Genomic DNA, 24,956 nt, shown 5'->3' on the forward strand with positions numbered 1-24,956 from the left:
AAAATCTAATTAAGTATAACGTTTTTTGGTGTCAAAATCTCAGATCTCTGAAACTGAAGTCAATTACCTACATTCTGGAGATAACAAGCCAAGTTTTTACTGAGTATTTTCTTTAATAAAACAAGTAGGAAATCTTGACACTATAGAACAGCTAATTATGTGGCTATCTATCTGTCTGCTAGTTTTTCATGGCCCATCCGTTTTTGAGCATTTGATAAGTACCGGGGGTGTAAGTTACACCCCCGGTACTTATCAAATGCTCGGGGTGTACCGGGGATGTAAATTATGGAGGGATTTTTAAAAAACCTAAATCCACGCGGACGAAGTCGTGGACATCATAATGTAGCAATTTATAAACGAGTTAGAACGAACGAATGCGAACATGTTATCATAGTAAGTACCATTAACCTGCAGGTTAATTGCAAGGACATTTCATGTCTAGGTATGGTCAACAGAAAAATTCCCTTCGAAATGCTTTAAATACATGGTCTCCATACAAAAAGGGCGTGTAGCGATACTAATACTACACTATACAACTATGTAGAAGGTAGATACTATTACCAGGTCATACACCGTTAACGCACCTATAAGCACACACAGCGATCCATTGAATTAATTATTCTCACAGTCAGTAAAGCGTAACGATTGCGTCACGAAAAAAATCAGTCATTCTTCTCGAGTTTGCAAGAGTTAGGTACCTACCTACCCAGTCTTGTTAAAATTTAATGAGCCACTATTTCGTAGTTTTCACACCTAGGCACACACCATACATAATAATCTGGACGCAAAGTGAACTGCAGTCTCAAAAACTAATAAGTGTCGTAATAACTAAAGTGCTTATTGTTTTTAACAATTTAAATCTTTTTAATACCTTCGAAACCTTTCAAAGTTAAGGTGGAAAAGGGCCTTTTTATGCGTAGATAGACTGTACTACGGAAATTAAAAAAAAAAGTATGATGAAATAAACCCAAGTTTCTTAAGATGCAAAAATAATTATAAAAATAAGACATTCATGTCTTCCTACAAAAAATATCAATTTTCTCATCAGCTTTATTTGACGATCGTTATTTTTTTTTCTATCTGTGAACTCTGCTTTGTTAATAAATCTTTACGCATTACAAAAATATACATAACTGTAAAATGATCCTAAATATATATTTGATTAATCTAACTTTCAGTGTTACCTATTCTCGTATTTTATAGATCGATATTAATATGGCTTTGAAATATCGCAGTTGCGTAGGAGGTCAAATCAAAAGCTATTATAATATCGAGGTCAAATTGCGGAGCCTATTTTAAAACAATATCCAATAGGTAGATACCTTGCTACATATTATTTAACAATAGCTCAAATTAGTTAATTAGAATTATCGAAGCTCTGATATTTTAATTAGATGTGCGTACCAAATTAGTAAGTAATTACAGTATTACCACAAGTCGTTTTGATGATCTACCACTTTCAAGAAACTCGTTTCTTGAAAGTGGTAGATCAAGTGGTAGTGGAAGAAGAAAGAAAGAAGAAGCGAGTTTCTTGAAAGAGATAATTTCTTCTTCAACATGAACGACCATGTGCGATGTTGGATGAAGTATAATATAATTACTCGACTAGCTTTTACCCACGACTTCGGCTGCTTGTGCTTTATCAATGAATAATTTGCAGAAACCGAATAGTTCTGTAGAAAACCCCCTATATACAAAGTCACAAACACTTAACTTATAGTTAAAAATGTCACCTTATCCGTAGATTTAGGTTTGCTGACTTAAAAATTACTTACCAAGCGATCTGTAGCCATGTCAAATAGAAGAATCTTGGGAGGGCAAACTCTTCGGAAGTCATCGATACTGGTTATCACACCAGAATCCAGTACCCATAGTCGGTTGCAGCGGTCAGCGCGTATCCGGTACACGGAGATCAGACCAGTGCAGTTGATGTCCCCCCGGCCAGCTGTGTGCCATGACCAATCAGGATATGCCTGTAAAAAAGGAAAATCAAATAATTACAACAATGTTCGCAAGTTCGATTCACTGAACATGAGTTAGTATCAGGTTAAAATTATTATTCTTTCTACAAAATTAATAGAGTAAGTAAGTACGATACATTTATTTTATGCTTTCGCACACCTTAGGCTTTCTTCTTTTTTAAACTTCCGGCCAAGCAGCCTATCTAATACAACAACAATAAAATTATCGTGTTGCATACTTGTTGCATAATATTGTCTTTAGAATATTAAATCTCTCTACGGCGCTAACATTATACGGATTATGTAAATTAAGACATAATAAGGTTAATGACATTTTGTGCTTATATTTAGTAGTGTAGTGTTCCGAAAATAGAAAACACTACAACTAAAATTTAGAAATCTAGAGATTTCACCGATAACACAAAAGGAAAACATATAAGTACCTACATCAGTGACCAATAAATACCTAGTTTATTTAGTATTCGAGTCTGTTTATTGCAATAAATAGCGCCAAATGCCTCTCAACTGTCAACAAAAGAAATAGTTAATCACGTATCGAGAATGCGAATTTTCGAACAGAATACAAATTAGGAAATGCAACAACGAAGTTACCTACTACAGGAGACAGGAGTCAGTCCGCAGCGTGTGAACTGCCGTTTTGCAATAAAATTACCTAGTATAAATTGAAAACTACAATTGATTCTTATCTAACCACAATTTTGCTGAATAATAAATATCTATCTAGTTCCTTTGTACTGCAAGTTAGCTTTACCTCTCAATCATTAAGGTATAAGATTTCTTTCAGTTCAGCGTTTTTGTGAATTCTTTCTTACTGTCTGCGTAATCAGCCCTTCTGTGGTAAGTAGGTTTGTGTGGAATGTGGATACATTGGCGGAGTGTAAACATATTTTGTATATTTATTGCAAATGTGAAATGTAGCCGAGCCCACGTATGAGGCAATAAGTATTTTATAATGCCTCAAAAGCTATGGCGAATAAAAACTCAAAAACTCTTTTTTAGGTTTCCGTACCTGAAAAGCAAAAACGGAACCCTTATAGGATCACTTCGTTGTCTGTCTGTCTGTCTGTATTCAACCGCATGATTGCCGCATCTCATCTACACTTCGCTTAAGGCGCAATGGAACTCGCCAAGGCCACATCTAAGTTCCTGCCCTTCACGCTTTCTCACAACAATTGTAAACTGCCTACTTCGTATAGGTATAGGCACAATCGCACGCCCACGACTCGAGGTCGGACACGACAGATAGTTTTGTAACCAAACCATATTTAAACCAGTTGTAAAATCAACTCAAATTCAACAATAACCGTACAAATAGCTGATAAAACAGATTCCTCTCAAATTTCAACCCACTTATTATCAGATGTCGTCTGTCCACCTGATGTAATGTCTGCCATCGCTGCGCTTTCTAGTGCAAAGTCGCCATTGTAGCATATTCGGACCTAACCCCCCGTCCACACACTGCCCGTGTGGCATGGGAAGAAGCGAGGAACAGAGGCCGACACGTAGTGTGGCAGCGTTACTCGCATATTCTTCGTTCATGCCCATCGCTCCCTATTTTGTCGGTAAGTATGCAATAGCGCGCACGCTGCCACAGTTTCAATGTCCATCGTGTTGCAAAGGCAAGCGACCTAGTGCGGCGCGTCGCGATTAATCGCACGAGTTGAGCAGTGTGTGTACGCATAACGTCTGTCAGCTTTTCGAGCTACGTGCCCTGCCCAGTGCCCATTGCCACTTCAATTTCTCAAACCCTTGGGCTATGTTGGTTTCTCTGGTTCTCCTACAGATTTCCACATTTCTGATTTGATCACACAGAGAACCTCCAAACATAACTCTCCATTGCCCGCTGAGTGACTCTAAGCTTTCTTATTAGACCCACCATAATATTTCGGATCCATATTTTTATTATATTATTCCTGCTGGCAAGTGGCAACACGCGCTATTCGAAGACTTATAAGTAGGTAGGTACTATTCAGTATCCCTGTCCATTCAGACCACGTAGGAAGAGTATGCTTTTATTTAAAACTTTCAAAAATATTTTACTTTTAAGACGATTAATTAATTATACATAATAGTGGATCCTAAATGAGTTAAGTGTTGTTTTTAGATTTTTTTAGCGATTTTTCTTTAAAAAAGGTAAGATATTACTATGATACCTTGGATCTCGAGTCTCGAAGAATTTTATTCAAAAAAAAAATTGACAAAGTCACACTCGCTCAACGAGGGTTTTGACTTCCGTAGTTGTGAAAGAAAAATAAACATAATTAATTATTTAGTCAAATTCATTTACCGTCTCAAAATTTGAATAAAATTGTATTTTATAAAATGCAAATGAAGTTCTTTCATAATATACTTACTTACCTAGTCCACATGAAAATTTCCACATTTCGACGCGTTTTGCAAATTGTAGTGAGTATTATATTTTTTAATTCTTTAATTTGTAATAAGGTTGGGCAAGCATTATTTAAAACTACTCCAAAAGTCGATAGTAGTTACCAGTTTAAGTGATCAAACCAGATGGTTCCACATGGTTCGACTAAATCTCTCAAACATTTTTGCTATTTTGGTACGGAACCCAAAAAAACGCACAATAAGAAAAAAGCTTGGCCTTCAGAGCCTACCAATACTTGAAAATAATCCCATAAAAAAACTAACAAAAAAAGGTCAAAAGGCTATAGACGTGTTTAAGTAATCTAGAATGACTAGCGCATGACCTTACTACATAGTTAATTTAACACTTTCATAATATTATTACGAATATTAAATAACGTTGCATCAATTTACATTACAGTCCAGAAATGTGATATTACATTACATTAATGGCAATTAAGTATGTACTGTAAAATGGAAATGCCTGAACGGCCGCATTATTGAAAGTAAAGTAACGGTGCGATACCGATCCTGTTTGCTAACAGCTGGTGCCCTGGCTCACGACTGTTTGTGTTATACCAACTTTGAATATAAAGTATTTCGTAGTTAAATTTGATGATGATGCTTAAATTAATTCAAACATTAAAATACCGTTTACCTAATAAGTATCATGCAGTTGAAACTTGAAACATATATTATTTGCAATAATTTTGTAGGCCATAATAAATAAATTAATTATTCCAGATAACATAATTCATGACTCATGAAATAGGTACATATTATGTCTTCTTTAAATATTTTGCTTCGTGGCTTGCTTTTCCTGCATATTTAGGGGTGAGAGGGTTAGCAAGAGAGCGGGTTCTGTATATCGCACGCTGCATGCTGCAGAATGCAGATTCGTCTATTTCACCGCATTATAGCAAATTAAGCTCTTGATTCCTTGTGTAAATATAAAACTATAAGTACATCATATTGTACGAAAATAAAAAATACCTGCCTACTTATAATAATATTTTCAGATATCTTGTGTACATAGGTATACTTCCATTGTATTAACTATGTAATTACTATAACTTAAAGTGATAGTAAGTATTTTATACATAGGTCGATTATTTTGAACTTCCAACTTAAGTGAATTAATAATTACAAACTGATCGTCGATAAAACGGAATGATTGATATTAAACTGCTATATTTGCTAGTTTGCTATAGGATGTAAACCGCATGTTTTTATATTGCGTGTCTGCACTTGCAAAATGTTGTTAAGAGATGCATGACAAGATAGAGAAGCCGTTACTGTAATTGGTAACAAGGGAAACATACCTTTTATTACATTAAGTACTATTGCGCCAAACTCTACCTAAATTGTGAGTGTGACCAAGGCCTAAGCATGCTTTTCATAATATATTCTATAAACGCTCATTGAGCGAAAAAAGAGCTCACAACGCGTTGTGGTCGTATAGTATGACAGCCACGATACAAATTTCGGTACATGGCTTTTGTCTGATTATTACAATGTGTCGTGAGCGTTTTCTTATGAGCCATAACACGAGTTGGTCACAACGCGTTGTGGCCTTTCTGCGATTGCCACAACGCGTTGTGAGCTGTTTTTTCGCTCAATGAGCGTTTTCAGCCTTTGACGTAACACATACTATGAAAAGCATGCTTAGGCCTTGGTCACACTCACAATTTAGGTAGAGTTTGTGCGCAATAGTACTTAATGTAATAAAAGGTATGTTTCCCTTGTTACCAATTACAGTAACGGCTTCTCTATCTTGTCATGCATCTCTTATCTTAACAACATTTTGCAAGTGCAGACACGCAATATAAAAACATGCTGTTTTAAATCCATTATGGAAAATGGATATTTACCATCGATACACAATTTTAATTATCACAGTTACTTTTGTTATTAGTCAGCGATATGAAGTGTACATGTCTGTGTTATTAGTCAAGACCTGTTTTTAAAATAAATTGTGAGAGAAATTTAAACCTGCCCTTAGTTTCTTCGTGGTGACCACGATCTAGGTATTCTTTTAAACTCTATACCACATTAACTACCTATACGACTAGGTTGAAGACTGATATAAATAAATATTATATTGTACCTTATTATAATTACATTATGAAGGTTAGCATACGAAATTATAATTTTAGTGGTTGAACTACGATCTGTAAATATAGGTATTATTTTCTGATAAATAGGTAAATAATTTCTTAGTACCTACCTTACTTACCTTTGCAATACACATATTTGTATATTCTGTACATAATAAAAGAGGCCAATATAATGTACTTAATAATAATCGTTCACTTTCCGATCAGAGATGTTTACATAATTAAGAGCGACAAAATAACTGACAATAACGAAAGGAGCGAAGTTATATAATACTTCCTATATAGGAAATATAAATTACGTACCTGTAAAACCGGACTGACGCCCGGTGGAAGAGATCGTGGAACCCACGCAATTGTAGCAGGAACACCGGCACGAAGGCGAGGGATGCCAAGGTAGAGCCTATCCCATCCGATTTCTAAACCTGCCGGCACGGTGTTCTCAGGTTGGAATTTCTCGAGTAACACCGGGTCTGGTGGGAAGTCGAATTGCAAGAAACTCCACTGGTTGACGACTTCAAGGCTTGCGCTCGCCACCGCCACGCAAGCACACAGCAACACTGTCCGCGTTCCCATTGGAATCTGTTAACTGGAGAAAAATTTTCATAGATAAATAATAATACAATAGCGGGATGATTTAGGTGTTAACTAAGCATCTTAAATTTTTATTAAAACTTACAATAATAAGGAAAAGTAAGTTGATAGATATAAGGTTTTAATACTGTAAGTACTTATAATTCAAAACCTTTTTTCCATTTTCCTTTTCATTTAATACAACAGATAGAATTAGAATATATACCTAAGTAGAAATTAACCATTTTATCTAGATATTTATTATAAAAAAAACGTACATTTACGTAGTGATACAAAAATAAATTTAGTTTACAATAAACTACAACTCTAAATATATTTATCTGTTGTTTAATCTCCCGAAGGTTTTTTAGCTATGAAACCACGAAACTATGATCGCTTACATAACGGCGAGTAAAAGTGGCAATGACCCTCATAGTGCTTTTGTGATTGAGGTCGAGTATGCATCAGATCAAGGACATCTTTTCATCTATTAATTGTTGATATAACAATAACAATCGGTTTTATACTTATCACACCACAACGGATGATGAGATATATCTAAATGGAAAAACTGGCCAAGTGCGAGTCAGACTCGCGCACTGAGGGTTCCGCACTCAGGTATTTTTTTCGACATTTTGCACGATAAAGCAAAAACTACTATGCATAAAAATAAACAAAGATCTGGAATACTCCTCTTTCCCCTCCAATTAATCGTAAAGCTAGTGCCAGGGTTGGATAGGACAATACTGCAACCGCCGGTTTGAACCGCCGACCTTTCGGAATTCAGTCCGCTCCTCAACCGTTGGGCTATCGAGGATTACATGTTACGGATATGTTTCTAAGTTCAATTTTATTGAATCAGACTACGTTTCTCTTAGTTCCTTATAGGTATTGCAAGGCCAGCTCTGACCTTACAAAATATTAAGTGTACCTTTACCAAAACAGGATCAACCAGTTGTGGGCATGTTTCGAAGTATTATGCTTAACATTTTAAAGTTACCTATAAGGTTAATAAGTTATTAAGACAAAGATGTCAAGAACTTAGAGGTAAGTATAAGTACCTACCTATAAATAGAAAAAAGAAGCATGTATGTAAAGAATAAAGAGGTAGAACATATTTACTTTACTAAGCTTTACCGAAATTAAACAGCGCATTCATCTAATGATTATTAAAATATTATGTATTCAGGATAATAAAAACCTAAAACGAGTCAGCTACCGACTCTATTTTATAAGTATACAAAAGTTTTCATCGATCGAGACAAGGTATTAAAATAAATAACACCTATTAGGTAAGTTTATGGATGAAATACACAAATATTTCTGATTATTAGAATGCAGTGTAAAGAAATAGAAATACAATAACACTGTAAACCAATGTAAGAAAATAAAATACTAAATACTAAAACCGATTTTCCCATTTCAGTTCTGTCCCTAGCTTGCGTGCAATTGTCCATGCAAAGTTCTGTTTCTGATAACAGTCGCTTGAATTTTGATACCGCTTTACATAACTAAACAAATACCGCACAACTAATTTACGCTTACACAACGTGATCACTATCTGGTTCCTGCAATAAATAATTAAGAGGCTTGTCCGCACGGCATATAGATAAACATAATTATTATTATAATATGTGTAAGTATACCTATACCTCTCTCTACCTCCTTTTTTCAAAGACGATCTACCTTTATCCGGTCTCTTATAAAAAATACTTCCTTTCAAAATTCCTGCTGAAGTAGGAATCCTGAAGTAGATACCTAAATTTGAAGATCACTTCTGAGAATAATATGATCCTGCCAAATTATTATCTTCTTACTACCTTATTGCTTACTTATTTACTATCTTATACAAAAAGAAAAGTCCTACTTCACTGAGTTACTCTTCGACATCCAGCCCAAAACCCTTGGACCTAAAAAGCTGAAACTTTGCAAAGAAACCTCTATGCCTTTTATGATTTAGACAAGGAAGGCCGAATTTTACGGAATTCCCATGGTAACGAAAATGCACACAATCGCTGCCTAGTATCTAAATATACAGAAAATTGTTATATCTATTATTTATCTACCAAATTATATTTTGATCTAACTAAAATATTATAATATCTAGCATACTATAACAAGACTATAACCTATAAGGTACCTAGGAGTATAATTTATTAAGTGTACACTGTATTATTATTTTCTTCCTGCGGGGCGCAATCTGTCTGCAGTGCAATTTTCCATTTTAAACAATGCCCGACAGAGTACCTACCTACATAAAAGAGGTACAATTTGTCTCATTTAAATGTCACTAAGTCACTCAGCCCGTCAAAGTGTCGGCTCTTGAGCAAGATGAACGACATACTAACTCAGGCTTTTGCAGATTTAAGCAAAATAACTACTTACCTACCTTTTGTCTAAGGTTATTTATTCACTTTGTTATTGCACGTTCAACGTTTTTCACGTATTCAAAACATATGGTGAATAAATAATATTTGGAACGCGAAACGCATCAGAAGACTTACCTATTATCACCATTTTTTTTACACAACTGCCCAAAAAATGAGTTTAGTATTTTCAGGGTTAACTTAACCATAACTTGTAAATGCCTAAACAGAATTGAATGTATCTGGTATCGTTAGAATTCTTAAGTACATCAACCCGAATGGCACTAGAAAGGAACCTTTCCAGTGCCATTCAGGTCTTTATGACTTGTTAATTTAGCAACCATTTAACATTGCAATTTTAATAATCTTATTTGTAAACTAGGTAGGTATTATTAATTAATTATCCAAGTTCATATTTTATATTGTTGACACCATTACCTGGTTCGCAAAAACGGATTGGTTATGATTGCAAGTAACGTTTTTTTTTCTTTTTGGAAGGAAACCTTTTAATACACAATACCTTACCGTAAACGTAAAGTTATGAAATTGGCAGAAAAAATCATAGGCTTGTCAATAAAGTAACAAGCCTATTTAACACACACGTGAGCCTAAATAGTTTAAAAGTTTCTCTTTCCTTTTAGTTCAACTAAATATCCTATCTATTTCTGGAGGTCAAGATTACAAAATAAATTCTTTGAGTATTACATTTGTATGGCCTTTCATACTTTAAATTTATAATACGGACATGACGTCTCTATTGAGTCTAAAATAATATGGAAATTACTAGTCGGATAAGAATGTAGTCTTTCAGAATATAAGTTCGCGGGTGCAAACCCAAGGCCAGGTAGACTAGGTACCTACTACTTATTAACACGGCCTACACCATTCAATTAAATTCTATTTATTTATTTCACAAAAAATAAATATACAATTTTCATTACTCCTTACTTAATTATGCTAATTCAAAATGTGATCCTGAAAAAAGAGTGCTAAAGACCATGCTTCATTTTCTACTATGCTACAAATCTTGTGTTACAAGTGTCGTCCGTGTTGTTAACTTATCGTTAACATATCGTTAATTAACATATCGTTTCCTAATGGATTAATTTATTAATTGATAATTATTTATAATTATAATGCAATCAGTATTACTCAGTTATTTATTTATTATTTACATAATAAGAAAACTAATATACATGTTTGCATGTATTATTTTTGTGTGTGTGTTGTGTGTGCGTGCGTGAGTATGTTGTGTGTTTGTCATTAAATATAATTGTAAACATACTTATTACTTTATGATTTTATGTAGCTCTTCCGTCTCAGCATAATAATTATGAGATTTTTAGCACGCAGTAAGCATTTTTTTTTCAATTTTTAGGGTTCCGTATAATAAAAGGAAAAACGGGAACCTTATAGGACCACTTTGTTGTCTGTCTGAATATACAGGTAAAGTTCTTTCATGTATCATATGAAACAGCTTTACCTGTATATTCTAAAACAGATTTTTATTTATTTTTATGCATAATAGTTTTTGATTTATCGTGCAAAATGTCGGAAAAAATACCCGAGTACGGAACCCTCAGTGCGCGAGTCTGACTCGCACTTATTTATATGAAACAAACGCAATCGTAATGAAGTGATTTGCCGTGTGAGTTGTCTAGAATCTAGATCACCCCGGGTACTATTTTCTGTTGAGTCAGCACAGATATATCAATTACAATTTTGACATAATTATTTATTTTCTGTATTTTACATACCTCAGTTTGTAGATTAGTTACTTACGAATAATACTTATATCTATGAGGTAACATTATAAGCTTTAAAGTCTTCCGCATCCAGCCACTTCCCGATCTATCCTACAGTGCTCTTTCTTGTTACTACTAAGTTATCCGGCTCCAATGACCATCGCTCCAACAATTTATGACTAACTGGTTTTCCTGCAAATCTCTTCAATTTGCATTTTATCTTCCAGAGTAGGTAATCTATACTAATAAATAAAATTGGAGTGTCTGTCTGTAATTTCGAAATAACTACCGCATATTAAGGTCATATGGTTATTTGAACGATACTATAACTGAATCACACGTTTTTAAAATTTTTGTCTGTCTGTCTGTCTGTCTGTCTGTCTGTCTGTCTGTCTGTTTGAAAAGGCTAATCTTGGGAACGGCTGAACCGATTTTGACGGGATTTTCACAGACAAGTAGAGAATTGACCAGGGAGTAACATAGGCTACTTTTTTAACCGACTTTCAAAAAGGGAGTTGTGTTTTTCTACCTATGTACACCGAAATCTCCGAGATTTCTGAACCGATTTGCGTCATTTCTTTTTTAATCGATAGAGGAACTTTGCGACATTGTTTCATAAAAAATTTGGAGTCCAACTCCTCAATCCTGATGCTGCAGGGGATCTGACGAATCCACGCGGGCGAAGTTGCGGGCATCAGCTAGTTATAGATATAGCTCGCATCCCAGTAGACGTTTACAAAATCCAAAGTCACAACTTAACCTTATTGCAATGATTACACACAGAGGATACACTTATAATAATATCTAGGTTAATAAGATTTCATAAAAGATAATAAGTATTGTTTAATTTTCTTGCATAATTTTATATGCAGAATGGTAAATTTACCTAAAAATCGCGTTGCATTTGGAGAATTTTGTACATTGGAATACAGCAAATTTTTAATATTGCGTACCTAAGTATCTACGGTCTATACTAGAATAACCTTATTTGATATATTATATGACAAAGCAATTAAATATGTTTTTCAATAGTCGTTGTTAAAATACACTCGGCGTCACAAAAATCGCACCTTTTGAAACAATAAATTTAAATCAGTTTTAATCCCGGTATAATATTTTGAGGGGAGCAAAATAAATGGCTGAAGATAAGCACAGGTTACAAAAATTATCGTACCGAAGCATATAAATAAAAATTAATATGTAATTATTTATTACAAAGTTTGTGTACCGTGTGTCCGGTTAACCTAATATTTATAGAACGCGTTAATTGCTTTATGTTTATTTAATTAATATCTTATACATCGTACATTTCTTAAATCCATACTTTTAATAACACTGTAACTTTATACATAATTCCTATAAGTAGGTAGGTACGTTAAACTAATATATTTTGAAAATTTTAATCGGAGGAAATCTTGTGTCTGGCTGCACGCGTATCACGCTAAAACTACTGAACGGATTTAAATTAAGTTTGATACTCCGGATTAACATAATATAGGTATATCCCAAAAAACATTAGGGTTTCTTTCTTCGGGATACGGGATTAAACTTTTTATCGATTTTTAGTCCATAACTCTGTCTTTGAACCGATTTTCACAATTTATTTCTCTTTACAAAGGCTATACTGTCAGGTTGGTAGGTACCTACCATGTAATGGTTTTGCAAATTTGATGAATAGTTTCCAAATTAAAGGACGGAACTCCTCCACGGGTAACAGCAAATCGACCGCGATCATTATACACTTGTAGTTCCATGCTTTTAACTACGAGTATGAGGTACGCAGCTGGAGAGAAAAAAATCTCTTTCAAAAGAAAACAAAAGTTACGTGATTATACTCGTACCTTAGAATAAGAACCCAGACTCGTACCTATACGTATACAACGTGCGCAGTAAAAGTGCCATGCGAGAATTCTATAATACATAAGTAGGTACATAACATAATATAGTATATAATATAAAATAATTGTGAACATGCACTACTGATTCCAACTAGGTAGGTACTCGTTCTTATTGTATAGAGAGTAAGAACTATTCTTACATAAAATTGTGGTTTTGAACCTGCGGTCAGTAGCAGCAAATGTGGTGACAACAAAACGCATATTTGTAAACAAGTCGCTAACCACTTTCACTGTTCCTTTAGCAGAAAAACCTAAAGATTTCGCTTAAAACTTTTTAAACTCTTTTTATATTATGTACTTACTAAGTTACTGCTACACGTCTACAGGCCCGGTCTACGGTAAATAGGGATAATCCAGTAAAACCAAAGATTTCAAGTTCAAATGAACTTTTCTATGATAATAAAATTTTTGTACTTTTACCAGGATTCACTTCACTTGGTAAATCTGAAATTTTATCTCAGAGACATATAGGTACCTTAGTAGTCCATTTACCTACCTATATAATATAAAGGAACCGTCCTCTCCAAAGAAACCCCTATTACATAGACCTATTACTAAGTCTCCACTCTCTGTCTTTGATTCATCGTCTGTCTGTCACAGAGGTTTACAACTTCAGCAGTAAAAGCCGTTTCACAGAGTGCCTCTATAACGATTGAAAATGACAATGAAATGAAAATTTATTAATCAAATTTACATTCGAGTTTCATGGAGTCCTGGCCCCTAAACTAGGACAGCCCGTATTAAAGGGGCCAGTGCCTTCCCATACAAATGTTTATACGTAAGTAATTAAGTTTGATTAAAAGCAAAAACATTCACGGCAAATGCAAAATACTTCGAAAAAATAGCATTATTTCAACGCTATTTGTTTCAGCTTTATGCCAATAACAGTAAAATATACAAGTGTCAAAGAGTAAAACTAGGAATAATAAAAATTAGGGTTCCGTAGGTATTTAGAGTAGTGCAACTTACATTATAATATCATTGAGCATCAACATCATACTTAGATAACAAGTTACTACCTTAATAGCGCCTTTTAAATTGTTAATTTATAGCGCAATCTAGATTACTTTGTTTTTGGGGAGGACGAATAATTCAACCAATAGGTATTTAACCTACGTATCCTTCCAAGGTATGGAAACTCTGAGTCTAACTTTTACTTGACCGGTTTTTTCTAATCTATCTAGTAAGTATTTAAAAAGAAAGATAATATAATATGACCTTATGGCCTTACACGCTAGATTTTCGACATGCAGCGCACTGGGTTTTTATTCTAAGGCAGCGCAGCTATGTTACGAGGTGGTAGCTTTACTACCTAAGTACAGTACCTACTTGTAGATTTAGCAAGTAGATAATTATGTTCATACAGCGGCTTTGAAATAACTTCCCGCCATCGTCTCATTGTTCTTTGATATGTTAGTAAATATACCTACGTACTCTATCTAGTACCTAACTAAATTATTCACAACTAGGTTTATATTCTTGATGTTTACGTTCTCTAAGTCTAGTAGATATAGTCAATGAATACAGGAGCGGTCGAATACTATCAGGTTCCTATAATCAATCTATTTGTTAATTTAGTTAATTTAATTAACTTTTCAAATGATAAGAGGCACAAATAAATTGAATATAGGAAATCGACGTATATAACTTATGAGTAAAATTGACGGTTTTAGAAAAGATATGGTATGTTTTCTAATGAGGTTTGAATAAAGGCAACTATTGTTGAATACTTAATCCTTGACATAGAAAACCATGGTCCAACTCCATGCCACAGTAGAGCAAAAATTTTTGTAGCGGTCTTCGCCTTATGTTATCGTATAGCCTCAAGGCTGTGCTTGAGGTATGGACGGGGTCTACTCCTACTTTTGGTCTGCCAGATTAGCTTATTATAAAAAATATATAATTTTAAAGAAAAAACAAATCCTGGATACATCTACAATTTTGACTATCAATCACCTAATATGAATTTCTCCAAATCAATGCGTATACTTTTCCAGTTTTCTTAAATTGTCTGTTACAGAAAATGCCGTTTCAAATTCGACACGCGCTCCGTCATATTTTGAAAATACCTACCTATTTATCAACCGTAAACACCTGAGTGCGTTTTCCTACTTCCGATTTTTTATTCCTTAGTTTGTCTGTTATATTAAAATAAACATTTTACCTAAAATTAAAGTCTTACGTTTATGAGGGAAATTATCCAAATCGCCGCCGGCGCCGGTGCTCCCGATTTGAACGCACGTGCTAAAGCCAACAACAGCGAAAGAGGCGCGATATGGCGTAGCGCCCGAGTGCAACACTGAAGGAGCCTTGCCGCCACACGCACACTGAATACATTCGCCCCCCTACAGCAAATTAAAAGTAAAAGTGGTCCTGAAGGCGCGGCTGACCGCCCTGACTCGTTTTAATCTGATACAAACGACACCTTATCATATTTTTTAATTGTCATTGTTCTCGCGTGCACGTTCGTCGGTTTCTTTTGAACTTCGTCCAAGGTCGCCATAAATGTGATCAAATTATTCACATAATCCACTTATGCGAAAATGCAGTCGGTATGTTTGTTGGTTAGCCCGTTCGAAGCCTAGCTCCCGTTTCACGTAGCTCAGTGCTCCGTTTCAGTGTGAAAGAAGGATCAGAAACGACGCAACGCTAAATAGGACGGGATCGACGTTTTTTTGCATGCGTAGATAGGTATAGGTAATTGAGAAGCCGGAAAGAAATATTTTTTTTAACTTATTTATTCATATTAATTCTACAAGGTTCTTAACATTACTAACTCGCGAAACTGGTGGGCCAGTTTGTTGGCGAACTGACGCTCTTAATAATACTTGAACTAGATTTTTCCTGAATTTTTCCGGAACAACCTAAATCCACAGAAAACGAGGTCACGGGCAAAGTTTCGAATAATTTCTATGGAGAATGGCATGGTCATCTACTTTCAATTGCGCCCATAACTCAATCCAGTGACACCTCGGGCCATGAGGTTTCAAGGATGTGCCAATTCCCGTAGGCTATGCAATGTTGTATTTATTGCCTGTAACGCAATTTTTGCGGAAGACTAAAATGATAAAGTGACCATAATATTCAAATAAGTAAATTCAAATAAATAGTTCCACCTCATTATTAAATCACTTTATTGACAAAAAGTTACAAAAAAAGGTGGCGCTACCAGAGCACTTTTTTATACAAAGATATTATACTCCAATTTTTTATTCTTTATTCTTCTAGATCTTAAATTAAGCTCGGCACCTAGGTGTCAGAACCACCCCTCACATTAAATGCTTTTAAACTCTAATGTCAGTCGTTGCATTTGCATAGCAAATTATCTATAAGACAACAATGGGTTCTCTGTTGATTACATAATCCATGGATAGGTAGGTATAGTGCAGGCGCCAAGGCACAACGTGAGAGGGAATTGATGATGGATACCTTTCGCAGGAGACGCATCCGGAGGGCGAATGACGACCTCCAGCCTCTGTGAGTTGCCGGCCTCCGATTGACGGACGTAAGAGGCCTGCTTCAATCGAAATATAAACAGGTCAGGAGGTAGCGCGCCGTGTTCCGGACGCGGTTCTGAGACAGATCTGGCCAGCCTAGCGATGGTACTCGCCACCAACTGGCAGGCGGGATACTATAGTACGTGATACCCGCGCAACCGCCAGTCCGTTGAAAGACAAACACAGGATTTAGTGGGTGCAAGCCCCACATAACCCCTCCGTTTCTCCTAACGGATGAGGTATGCGTTAGGCATTTCCTATGTATAAAAAATAAGGCGCCTACCAATACAGGCTAGGAGAGGTAGTTATTATACCTATCTAATTACTCGTATACCTTAGTCTAGTCTTTTTGTTAACACAAAAATATTTTAAAAACTTAGAAGTTTTATTGAATTGGCAAGGAAACATTTAGGATGTAGGTAGGTAATAGATGATGCCTGAAAGTTCTCCATAATGTTGTCAAAAGTCTGCCAATCCGTAATTGGCCAGCGTGGTAGCCTATGGCCAACATCCATCTCACTCCGAGGGAAGACCCTTAGGTATTCCGTAGTGAGCTTACGATGGGTTGATCATGATGATGTTGAGATCATGCCCGCAACTTCGTGTGCCTAATGACGTAAGGTTTTTTACAGCTTTGTTACCTGTTATCTCCCAAAGCCAGCATGATCCAAACTTCATAGTTGCCGATCGTTCCTTCCTGTGTTGGGGACAATACGTAAAGAAACTTTCAGTTTTTATAAAATAACGAAGGTCTGGCACTCGCTGGCTCTTTCTCTATGTGCAATGTGCATACTATACAACTTAAAAGGGGGCGGTACCTATCTACTCGAATACTAGATAGGGCAATTCACGTACAATATTTTGCAATTCTATCCTTTTAGTTTGCTTTTTAAAGCATTGTGTCCAGTTGCAACTTGGTTGCGGAAATACTTACACAACAAGAGGTTGGAATTTCTAATATCTATACTTAGGTAGGTAAATGTATACTTACTATGGACCCATCAAGCGACCCCTACCAAGACATATTATATGAAACTGTGTATATACCTAGCTTTACTTAAAAAAAACATTTGGAAGTTAAGACGACGAGGCACTAAAAGTCACCTGATTTCCGTATTTTAGCATTGGCATAAATAAATTATTATTAATTGTTATACAACCATTCATACGTAATGCACGCGCGTGTGCAAGCTGCACTGTTTAGAATTTACATAAATACATAAATTAATTACCATATTGGCTTTAATAAACTTTTAAAACCACTAGCCAAAAATAAAATTTATATATTATTTTAAATTTCCTAGGTGGATATTGCATAGTTACTTAGCCTTGATAAGATTTATATAAGCTTGCAGATAGATATCTACTTAAATTTAAATACACACAATTAGTTACTTAAGTCATACCTACTAATTCAATTTCTTCACAAGGAACTCCTACGAGTATCTAGGGTAATGGCGCAGTTTTTTTTTATTTTTCCTCCCCGTTAATATTACGAAAAATGCCTTCGACCGACAATTTATATGTAACTCTAAAAGTCTAAAACATAAAAATAGATAGTATATAAATGACTTAGGTACTTACCACATGTTTAACTAAGAATTAAGTATGTCCGAGTGATAATTATTATTATTTGTTTAACAGCAGACCCATAGCGACGAGCAGAGCCGCGAATACAATTTTCAAAAATCGACGAGGGGATGAAATTTCTGAAATCCTGAAACACGTACCTACTTCTTCATTCATTTCTGATCAAAAGGCCAAATATCTATTTTCATGGGTATAGGTACCTAACTTGAAAAATAATGGACTTTCATACAAATTTCTATCAGCTGTTTAGCCCCCTTAGGACGAAATTTCCAAATATTCTGAAACATAAAGGCACTTTTTTTTTTGATTGAAAGTCTAAACTCTAAAATATTAATTTATAAGTATGAACGTAATTGGAAAAATTACGGGCTTTCATACAAACTTTCCCTATTTACTGGACCTACGCATCGAAGTAATAAATACTAGTACCTAAGAATATTATTACCTCCTACATCCGTGGGGCTGCGCTCCTACGTCATACAAGAAACCTACTGTCAAAATTTCAAGTTTCTAATTTTAGGCTGCTTTTCCACCAGAGATGTGCTACGCTACGTTGCTATGGATGCGTTTGATATCCACCAATCATATTCATTGGTTCACATAGCTTAGCACTGGTTGAAACGGATTCAACTAAGATATGTTTTTATAAGAAAGGATGCGTGCTATGGCTGCATGCTATGGATGCCTGCTATGGGCCATCGACAGTGGTGCAGAACAGAATACCTACAGTATGCGCACCTTTCTCGCGCAGCTACTTTGCGGCGGCGCGCGCATCTTCCTCGCACAGCTACATAGCTTAGTATTGGTGGAAACGGTCATATATTTATATTTTTGTAGCGTAGATCTCTGGTGGAAAGACACCCTTAACCTGCAGTACCTGCAGTATTACTCGTGTGATTATTATAGGCTGTGCGTTTATAGATCGTCAGTCAGTCAGGGCAATACTTTTTATAATATGTATAGATTAGTAGCAGTTTCCCGCGACTTCATCCGTTGTAGTAGGTATAATATCAGAAAACTTCAGTCTCACTTTATCTTTTTGAAAATACCTACTTACGCAGGTACCTATACTATATAATATTATGTATAATGGAATATCGACGCCGCGCCGTCAAATCAGGACCCGGCCGGCCCTGGATAAAATTAAACCAGGTATATTAAGCCAGGTATTCGAACTGCTAAAAAAAAGACTATATCGAAAAAAGTGCACATTTTTGGTTCTCCGGAATTATCGTTTGCCTTAAAATTGAATATTGAAAAAAAAATAGTTTTATTTTACTCTAGGTATAATATAGGTAATGTAAGCGGAAAGATTGTTTGTTTCTTTGTAATGGATTAACTCTGAAACTATTGAACCGATTGTAATAATTCTCTCACCATTGGAAAGCTACTTTATCCAGAAGTAACATGGTGAGCTTATACCTACGAGAGCCGAGCGAAACCGTTTAGCTAGGCGAAAACGGATGCAAGCGAATGATAAATGCAATTTTTGAAAAAGTAAAACTATACCTAGACGAAATACATAGTTACTTATCAGTATCAATATGAAAATCAGGCAACTAAAACAAAAGCAAGCATGTGTCGACCAAATATTTTGATATGAACGATTAGCTCGTAAAAAAGTAGTCAATTTAAAACCTTGATATAAAAAACTGACCAAGTTCGTAGCAGACACGCCTACCGAGAGTTCCGTAGTAGCTTGGAATGAAACATAGTATAGTCACAGACAGATAGATATACGGATGGTATCTGTATAGTTACCTACTTGGTTAAACCAATCTAGCGTCTCAAAAAAAAATTCTTTTTATTTAGGACCGCAAAACCTGTTTCTTTCGCTTTGCAAATTTTGAAGATTTCATTTTGCAATAATAATATAATAAGACAAGCATTATTTGAACCCACGGAATAGAGAATCAATTGCTGAAAAGTGAAAACTATTCCTTTTAAATCTATACTTAATATTATAAAGAGGGATTCCTTTGTATTTTTGTATGTTTGTATTGAATAGGCTCAAAAACTACTGGACCGATTTCAAAATTTCTTTTACCATTACTTAGAGGGATTCTTCCGAATCCGTATAGGCTATAATTTATCCCGGAAAATAGATAGGATTTTTCGTGGTAGTGTCCAGTGTCCATCCACCCTTGCGAAGCCGGGGCGGGTCGCTAGTCTATGATAACTTTAGAGTTACCTATTCTGTTCTGAAATGCTCTATAACGGCCAGAGTCCAGACAAACTTAGCCCATAAGGCTTTTTCACTATTTTGGTACGGAAGCCTAAAAATGTAAATGTGTTGAAAGTAAATTTAGATTGGCGAATTAATCACCTGTCTTAAACAAGGCCTTTGTACATAGGTAATGCTATGTACTTACATGTAGAAAAATCAGTTTAGATGCATATCACTAAAAACCAAAATACCGAATGACTAAAAACGGTACGCAGAATGCCTTTGCATAATGCATGCCTTAATATTATTGCGCTATGCTAATGAAAACTTAATTTAAAAAAGCAAACTAAATAGGTATCTAAACAAATTAAACTATAAAACATCTTTAAATTTAAGAGACCCTCTTAAAATTTAAGAGACCCTAAAAAAAGAAGTCCTTATATTGAACTACGAAATTTTGGGTTTGATATTTCCAAACATTTCAATTTTCGCATTTAGCATTTTTCGCGTTATGTAGGTATCCTGTTTGGCGATTTAAAAGTATTCTTTCAGTATCGCAAAACGTCACAATTTTTATTTTTTAACCCCCGACCCAAAAAGAGGGTGGCATCGTAACTCCTAAACTAATGAATCGATTTTAATTTAGTTTTTTTGTTCGAAAGGTGGCTTGGTCGAGAGTGTTCTTAGCTATAATCCAAGAAAATCGGTTTAGCCGTTTGAAAGTTACCAGCTCTTTTCTAGTTACTGTGACCTTCACTTGTCGGGGGTGTTATTTTTTAATTTACACTTGTGGTATTTCGCCTTTTTAGCTTTGTGCGTCATTGCGAGTACATTTAAAACTAGATTTTTAATATATATTAGGTAGGTACATTACCTACGACCTTTTATGAAAATTTTCAGTTATTTTATAAGTAGTTACCTAATTAATAGTTAGTAGGTAATGAACATTAGGAATTGATTGTTACGAGTCTATGTAACAAAGGAAATACTTATCTAGGGAGTTAAAGCGTCAATGCTGCAACGCAACATTTATCGATGTTCCCAGGCTTTCAATTGAATTTTTTGTCCTCATTCGATATAATGGCTTGATACCGTGTCTGTGAGAGCAACAGGAAACATGAGCCCTACCCTCAATGTTGGAAGACGGTAATGTTTCTATGTAACAGCCAAATAGAGCGAGACGTTATTTCGGCACAAAATATTATGGACTTGATCAGGTTACTTATTATCTCATTTTGTGTACTAAGTACCTACTTATAGGTTTAACTAGTAGGGCGCGTGGGTGCGCACTGCGCAGACCACTAAAGTGGTCCGAGAGCATACAGAGTTGGTTTTTAGGGTTCCGTACCTCAAAAGGAAATACGGAACCCTTATACGATCACTTTGTTGTCTGTCTGCCCGTCCGTCCATCCGTCCGTCCGTCATGTCTGTCAAGAAAACTTATAGGGTACTTCCCGTTGACCTAGAATCATGCAATTTGGCAGGTAGGTAGGTCTTATAGCACAAGTAAAGGAATAAATCTGAAAACCATGAATTTGTGGTTACATCATTAAAAAAGTTAAAATGTAAGATAACTACTTACTTTTCAAAGTAAGATAACTATACTAAGTGGGGTATCGTATAAAAGGGCTTTATCTGTACATTTTAAAACAGATTTTTGTTTATTTTTATGCATGATAGTTTTTGATTTATCGTGCAAAATGTCGAAAAAAATACCCGAGTATGAAACCCTCGGTGCGAGAGTCCGACTCCCACTTGTTTAAAATGCGAACCTTTAAATTAGATATTTTTAATAGTTAGGTCGTCATATCTTTCATATGGAACAATAGATTCCATCATCTTGATTTTTTCTGCTCATCAAGTAGACTTTCAGGTCCTGTCATTTTTATCTGATAAACCTAACTCTATATTTAGAGTTCCGTACCAATGGAACTCTATTACTAAGCCTCCGCTGCCCGTCCACCTGTCTGTCAGTGGGCTGTATCTCGTGAACCGTAAGTAATAAGTAGAGTTGAAATTTTCACAGAATGTGTGTTTCTATTGCTGCTGTTACTGCAAGTAAATGAATGAATGCGGCTCTATAAGCACCTAGGTGATTTAGTATTTATTTACTCGTAGTATTTACTAGTATTTGTTTTTCGTGAACACATTTTTTTTTGTGATGAAACCACAAATTCACTGTTTTCGGATTGAGAATCATGAATTTTAGCAAGTGGGTAGGTCTTATAGGGGCTTACCCACTTGCCAAATTTCATTAATCAACGAGAAGTGCCCTATAGCTTTTCTTGACAGACACTACATACAGAAAGTGATGCTTTCTTCCTTCCTTCCTTTTCTCCTTTTGAAATATGGAACCCTAGAAATGTTATTTCTTGTAGGGCGGTACGGAATCCTTCGTGTGCGAGCCCGACTCGCACTTGACCGTTTTTTTTCAATAATACTAACTAACTAGAGAGTAGGTTTTTACTAGAGACCTGCGTACTAAAGACAAAGCCTGAATGTATTAACACACAACATTGGTCTCAAAATATTTCAATAGATCCTTGATAGCTATTTTAAGAATTGAAAGTGTCTACATGTCATAATAGCATAATATTATTATGCACTAGAATTAGAACTGGGGCAACTTTCGATTGGCTTGATTAGTGAATTAAAATAATATTTGGTAGATACCTAATGATGTGGGTAATAAATAATTTATCAACGTCGATTTTGTAGATATTCTAATGATAGATTCTAACGATATTCGGATTCGGAAACTGTTAAATAATATCGTGTCTATTAAGATTTGGCATAGATATACAAAGGTCGGAATCTAAGTAGGTATCTATGCTTACCTATAATTTAACTGTAACGGAATGATTTCATTTTTTAAAAATTTTAATCGGAGGAAACATTATTATCGATGCAATATAGACCCCAAAACAATTTTTCTTGGAATTTTTGTCTGTCTTTGCGTGCTTGACGTGATTACTACTGAACAGATTTAAATGAAATTTGGTACAGTTGCAGTGGTAGCTGATACTCCGTTAACATATTGGGTAGTTTTTATCGCGAAAAAATAGGGCTTTTTTGGGATACGGGATCAAATCTGCCGAGTTTCTTGCTGGTTCTTCTCGGTAGGAAAGGCATTCCGAACCAGTGGTAGATGCTCTTGACGATTCAAAAGTACTTGTAAAAGTCTAATTGAAAAAAAAAAAATATTTTTAATTTTGAATCTTTTATCGATTTTACTCGTCAAAGAACCGATTTTCACAATTCTTTTAGGGTTCCGTACCGCAAAAGGAAAAGGAACCTTTATAGGATCACTTTGTTGTCTATCTGTCTGTCGTGTCTGTCTAGAAAGCTATAGGGTACATCTCGTTGATCTAGAATCATGAAATGGTCAGAAACCTATATACATTTTAACAATTTTTAGATAAAATACATACATATTTACATTAAGAAAAAACGATTATCTTAGATATTATTATTATATATATATATATTATGTATATATGTTATATATGTATAGATGAGTAGGTACCTAATTTAATCTACGCTGATTAGTTTCCTTCACGCTTAAATACACGTCCAAGCGATTAATAGTCGCTAATTGATTTGGTCATAGACGATTGATTTCAGCAAATTAATATGCAGCCAATCAAAATAAATTAACCAGCTCGTGAAAAATGCAAAATAATAATTATGTAGATTACCATTACTTACTAACGTTCTTTTGGCAAAACTTGAAACTGTAATTTAAAAAAACCTAAAGTAGGTAGGTACGTAGGTTCTGTAAGTGAACCAATCGTAGGTGATAGCCTATTGGCACAGTGATGCATATCCCGATTGCACTAGGATTACAGTAGCCAGTAATAAACTAGCTTCGAGGCCTTACGGTCGTTTCATTGCACTCGTACTTACCGATATACGACACAGCTATTGGTTAAGACGTCAGGCCTCCTAGTTGAGCGGTCCAGGGTTCGATCCGAGCACGCACCTCTAACTTTTATGTGTTACGAGTAGGTACGCGCGGTTTTGACAGTTTTATATATGTATCACCACTTCAACGGTGAAGAAAAACATCGTGAAGAAACCTGCACGCCTGAGAGTTCTCCATAATGTTCTCAAAGGTATGGGAAATCTGCCAATCCGCACTTGGCCAGCGTGGAAAACTAAGGCCAAACCCTTGTTTCTGAGAGGAGACACGTGCTCAGTAGTGAACTGGCGATGGGTTGATGAAAATTTATTTTAAAAAATGGTACGTTGGACCAATGATAGGTAAGTTTGTTTTTTATTTTGGTCCTATGTATCAAACATTTTAAAAACATCAGTTTCTAAATTCCCACGTTTTTTGGCAAGGACTCTTTTGCAGTTAACCGCTTTTTGGATACCGGACGGAGTCATAATAATGTTCAAGTTTCAAAAACTGGTCAGTAACCGTGGTCGATATCAACTTTTCGAAAAAGTAAAGTTTTGTACCAAAAGCAAGGTCTGTAAACTGGTGTCGGTACCTACGTATAAAGTAACAGGTACCACATATTAGGAAATAACTCAAAAAAGTGAAAGTTGAAATGTTACATTTTCAAAAACTAAAGTCCAAGCGTTTACCAATTTCGAGAAACTACGTAAATCGGTCACAAAGGTCAATGGTGTAAAATAAAAAAAAACAAGC

At 35.3% G+C, this 24,956-nt stretch overlaps 1 protein-coding gene across 4 annotated transcripts in view; it reads right to left on the bottom strand.

The window, feature by feature from the left end:
• Window positions 1-15,371, bottom strand: part of LOC123871726 (protein yellow-like) — a 31,153-nt gene extending 15,782 nt beyond the window's left edge. The window contains exons 1-4 of one of the 4 annotated variants that reach the window (XM_045915655.1): window positions 15,228-15,371; window positions 13,364-13,365; window positions 6,770-7,052; window positions 1,776-1,973 (exon numbers count right to left, since the gene is read on the bottom strand). In XM_045915655.1, the coding sequence (XP_045771611.1) occupies window positions 1,776-1,973; window positions 6,770-7,039 (468 nt within the window). In that variant the 5' untranslated portion in view covers window positions 7,040-7,052; window positions 13,364-13,365; window positions 15,228-15,371. Of the gene's footprint in view, window positions 1-1,775; window positions 1,974-6,769; window positions 7,053-9,287; window positions 9,351-10,350; window positions 10,415-13,363; window positions 13,366-15,227 lie in introns of those variants that run through there. The other 3 variants (XM_045915656.1, XM_045915657.1, XM_045915658.1) reach the window with 3 other exon arrangements.
• Between the last annotated feature and the right edge of the window lie 9,585 nt (window positions 15,372-24,956).

Source organism: Maniola jurtina, chromosome 14 (genome assembly GCF_905333055.1).
Source record: "Maniola jurtina chromosome 14, ilManJurt1.1, whole genome shotgun sequence".
Taxonomy (NCBI): Eukaryota; Metazoa; Arthropoda; class Insecta; order Lepidoptera; family Nymphalidae; genus Maniola; species Maniola jurtina.